The sequence below is a fragment of the Diceros bicornis genome, chromosome 22 (assembly GCF_020826845.1).
Source record: "Diceros bicornis minor isolate mBicDic1 chromosome 22, mDicBic1.mat.cur, whole genome shotgun sequence".
Taxonomy (NCBI): domain Eukaryota; kingdom Metazoa; phylum Chordata; class Mammalia; order Perissodactyla; family Rhinocerotidae; genus Diceros; species Diceros bicornis.
The window spans coordinates 54,278,616-54,280,777 of record NC_080761.1 but is presented as its reverse complement, the minus strand read 5'-3'; the positions used below and the strand labels follow the sequence as shown (position 1 = coordinate 54,280,777).

Here is a 2,162-nt window from a genome sequence, read left to right as displayed (position 1 = left end):
TCAAGAGTCCAATCAAGAACCTACAGCAACACGGTGGAGCAAAAAACAGAGAATAACCACACAGAAAGAATCACTAGGGACATCAGCTTAGCTGAGACGTCTGAGGATGGCTAGGAACAAAGAAATATGGGGCTGTCAGTATCAGCCACACGGTAGATGCCACTGCGGTCCCCAGCCGCCCACTCTGCAGATGACACCAGCAGCTCTCACCACGGAGGAAACCAACAGCCATCCCCACTGCGGACCCCCCAGAGAGGGATTTGGCAATATATTTTTTTTTAGATATGATACCAAAAGCACAAGCAAATAAAGAAAAAACAGAAAAAGTGGACTTCATGATTTAAGAATTTTGTGTGTCAAAGGACACTATCAAGAGAGTGAAAAGCAACCCACAGAATGGGAGTAAATGTTTGCAAATCGTATATCTGATAAGGGTCTCTTAATGAGAATGTACAAAGAACTCTTACAATTCAATAATCAGATTTGCATTTTAGGAAGAGTCCAGCCTGCTGGAAGGAGGGGAGGGCATGGAGTCTGGAGTGCAGGGAGGGGACAATCACAGTGTCCAGGGGAGAGGTGGTGGGGCCTGCACCCAGATGGTGGCTGAGAATGGAAGGAGGGCCTGAGGGATTCAGCTGATGCTGAGGAGGCAGACTCAGGCAGCCTGGAGATTGATTGGCTGCGTGTAGTTTTCCTTTCCGCATACTAGTGAGGCTGGGTGCCAGCACAGGATCTGCCTTTCAGGAAGGAAAAGGAGGAAGATCCCTACTCTTGCCTGGACAGAGTGGCTGGGGATGGGGGAAGTGAAAGTGTCCGCCTGCATAAATAGCCAGCACACCAGTCCCAGCCCACACACGGACCCCCAACTTGGAGCTGAACCTCGCCCACAGCTCGGGCCTCATCCTCACCCTCTACCACAGTCATGGCTCAGTCGCTGGCTCTGATCCTCTTTGTACTGCTCCTGGCCTTCTGCATCCCCCGGACCCAAGGTATCAAGAAGGGAATTGCCTAGGATGGGGGCAGGGGCTGGACAGGCCTGGATGGGAGCCTATGAGCAGCCCCGGGCTCCCTGTGAACCCCACCCTGCAGGCAGTGACGGAGGGGCACAGGACTGTTGTCTCAAGTACAGCCAGAGGGAGATCCCCGCCAAGGTTGTCCGCGGCTACCGGAAGCAGGAGCCAAGCCTGGGCTGCCCCATCCCAGCTATCCTGTGAGTGGGTGCCAGGGGGTGGGTGCCGGCTGAAGCTGAGTGGAGAGGGCATGGTGGGCAAGACTGGGAGAGGCTTGCTAACATCCGACCCCCAGGTTCTCACCTCGGAAGGACTCTCAGCCAGAGCTGTGTGCAGACCCTAAGGAGGCCTGGGTGCAGCAGCTGATGCAGCGTCTGGACAAGCCACCAGCCCCACGGAAACCAGCCCAGGGCTGCAAGAAGGACAAGGGAGCCCCCAAGTCCGGCAAGAAGGGAAAGGGCTCCAAAGGCTGTAAGAGGTGAGGAAGCCGAAGGGACAGAGAGGGAAGAGACGGGGGCCTCCACCAGCCCCTCACATCCCTCTTCTCCCCTCCCAGGACCAAGACCCCAAAACAGCCATAGCCCAGTGACCAGCCTGGAGCCCAGGAGGCCCCACCAGCCTCACCAGGGCTTGGAGCCCCAATCCAAGGGGCAAGAAGCGGGCTGGAAGAAAGGGAGGACTCAGGGCCCCAGAGCAGCCACCTGTGTGGGCCTTGCCTCACCCCTTCTCCTGCTCCAACCTCCCCCCTGTATTCCCAGCCCTACTCGTGCTGCACAGCTGAGCTACCCACACCGGGCCAGGCCCAGAGAGGGAGAGGCAGGAGAGTCTCCCAGGAAGTGTGAGAGGAGGCAGCAGGACTGTCCCCTCTGAGAAAAGGCCACCCAGAACCCGGACCTGACCCTGCTCCCCACTGCACCCTACCCCTTCCTTGTAAATACAGTTCATATCTAGCTGAATAAAGAGCTGTTCCGGCCTCCTACCCAAGCATCTATTGCTGTGTGTTTGTGTCCATGCCGAAGCCAGGGTCACTACAGGGTGGGGGTCACACACTCAGGTCCCAGCCAAGAACCAAAGCTGGCGAATTCTATATTCTCACCTACCCCAAGACTCTCCTTGCCTCCCAGGTGCCCACACCTGTGGGCAGTAGAAGGG

General features: G+C 56.8%; 1 protein-coding gene across 1 annotated transcript; it reads left to right on the top strand.

Annotated features, from left to right (window-relative positions):
• The first annotated feature begins 790 nt into the window (after window positions 1–790).
• Window positions 791–1,738, top strand: LOC131419835 (C-C motif chemokine 21-like). The gene is made up of 4 exons (XM_058565354.1): window positions 791–989; window positions 1,090–1,210; window positions 1,306–1,488; window positions 1,567–1,738. The coding sequence occupies exons 1-4, from the start codon at window positions 923–925 to the stop codon at window positions 1,589–1,591; spliced, it is 396 nt and encodes a 131-aa protein (XP_058421337.1). The 5' UTR covers window positions 791–922; the 3' UTR covers window positions 1,592–1,738.
• The last annotated feature ends 424 nt before the right edge of the window (window positions 1,739–2,162 follow it).

Coding starts and splice junctions, on each gene's coding strand:
- LOC131419835 (XM_058565354.1), top strand. CDS start 923: ATGGCTCAGTCGCTGGCTCTGATCCTCTTTGTACTGCTCCTGGCCTTC. Junction 990..1,089: donor CTGCATCCCCCGGACCCAAG/GTATCAAGAAGG, acceptor CCCACCCTGCAG/GCAGTGACGGAGGGGCACAG. Junction 1,489..1,566: donor GGCTCCAAAGGCTGTAAGAG/GTGAGGAAGCCG, acceptor CTCCCCTCCCAG/GACCAAGACCCCAAAACAGC.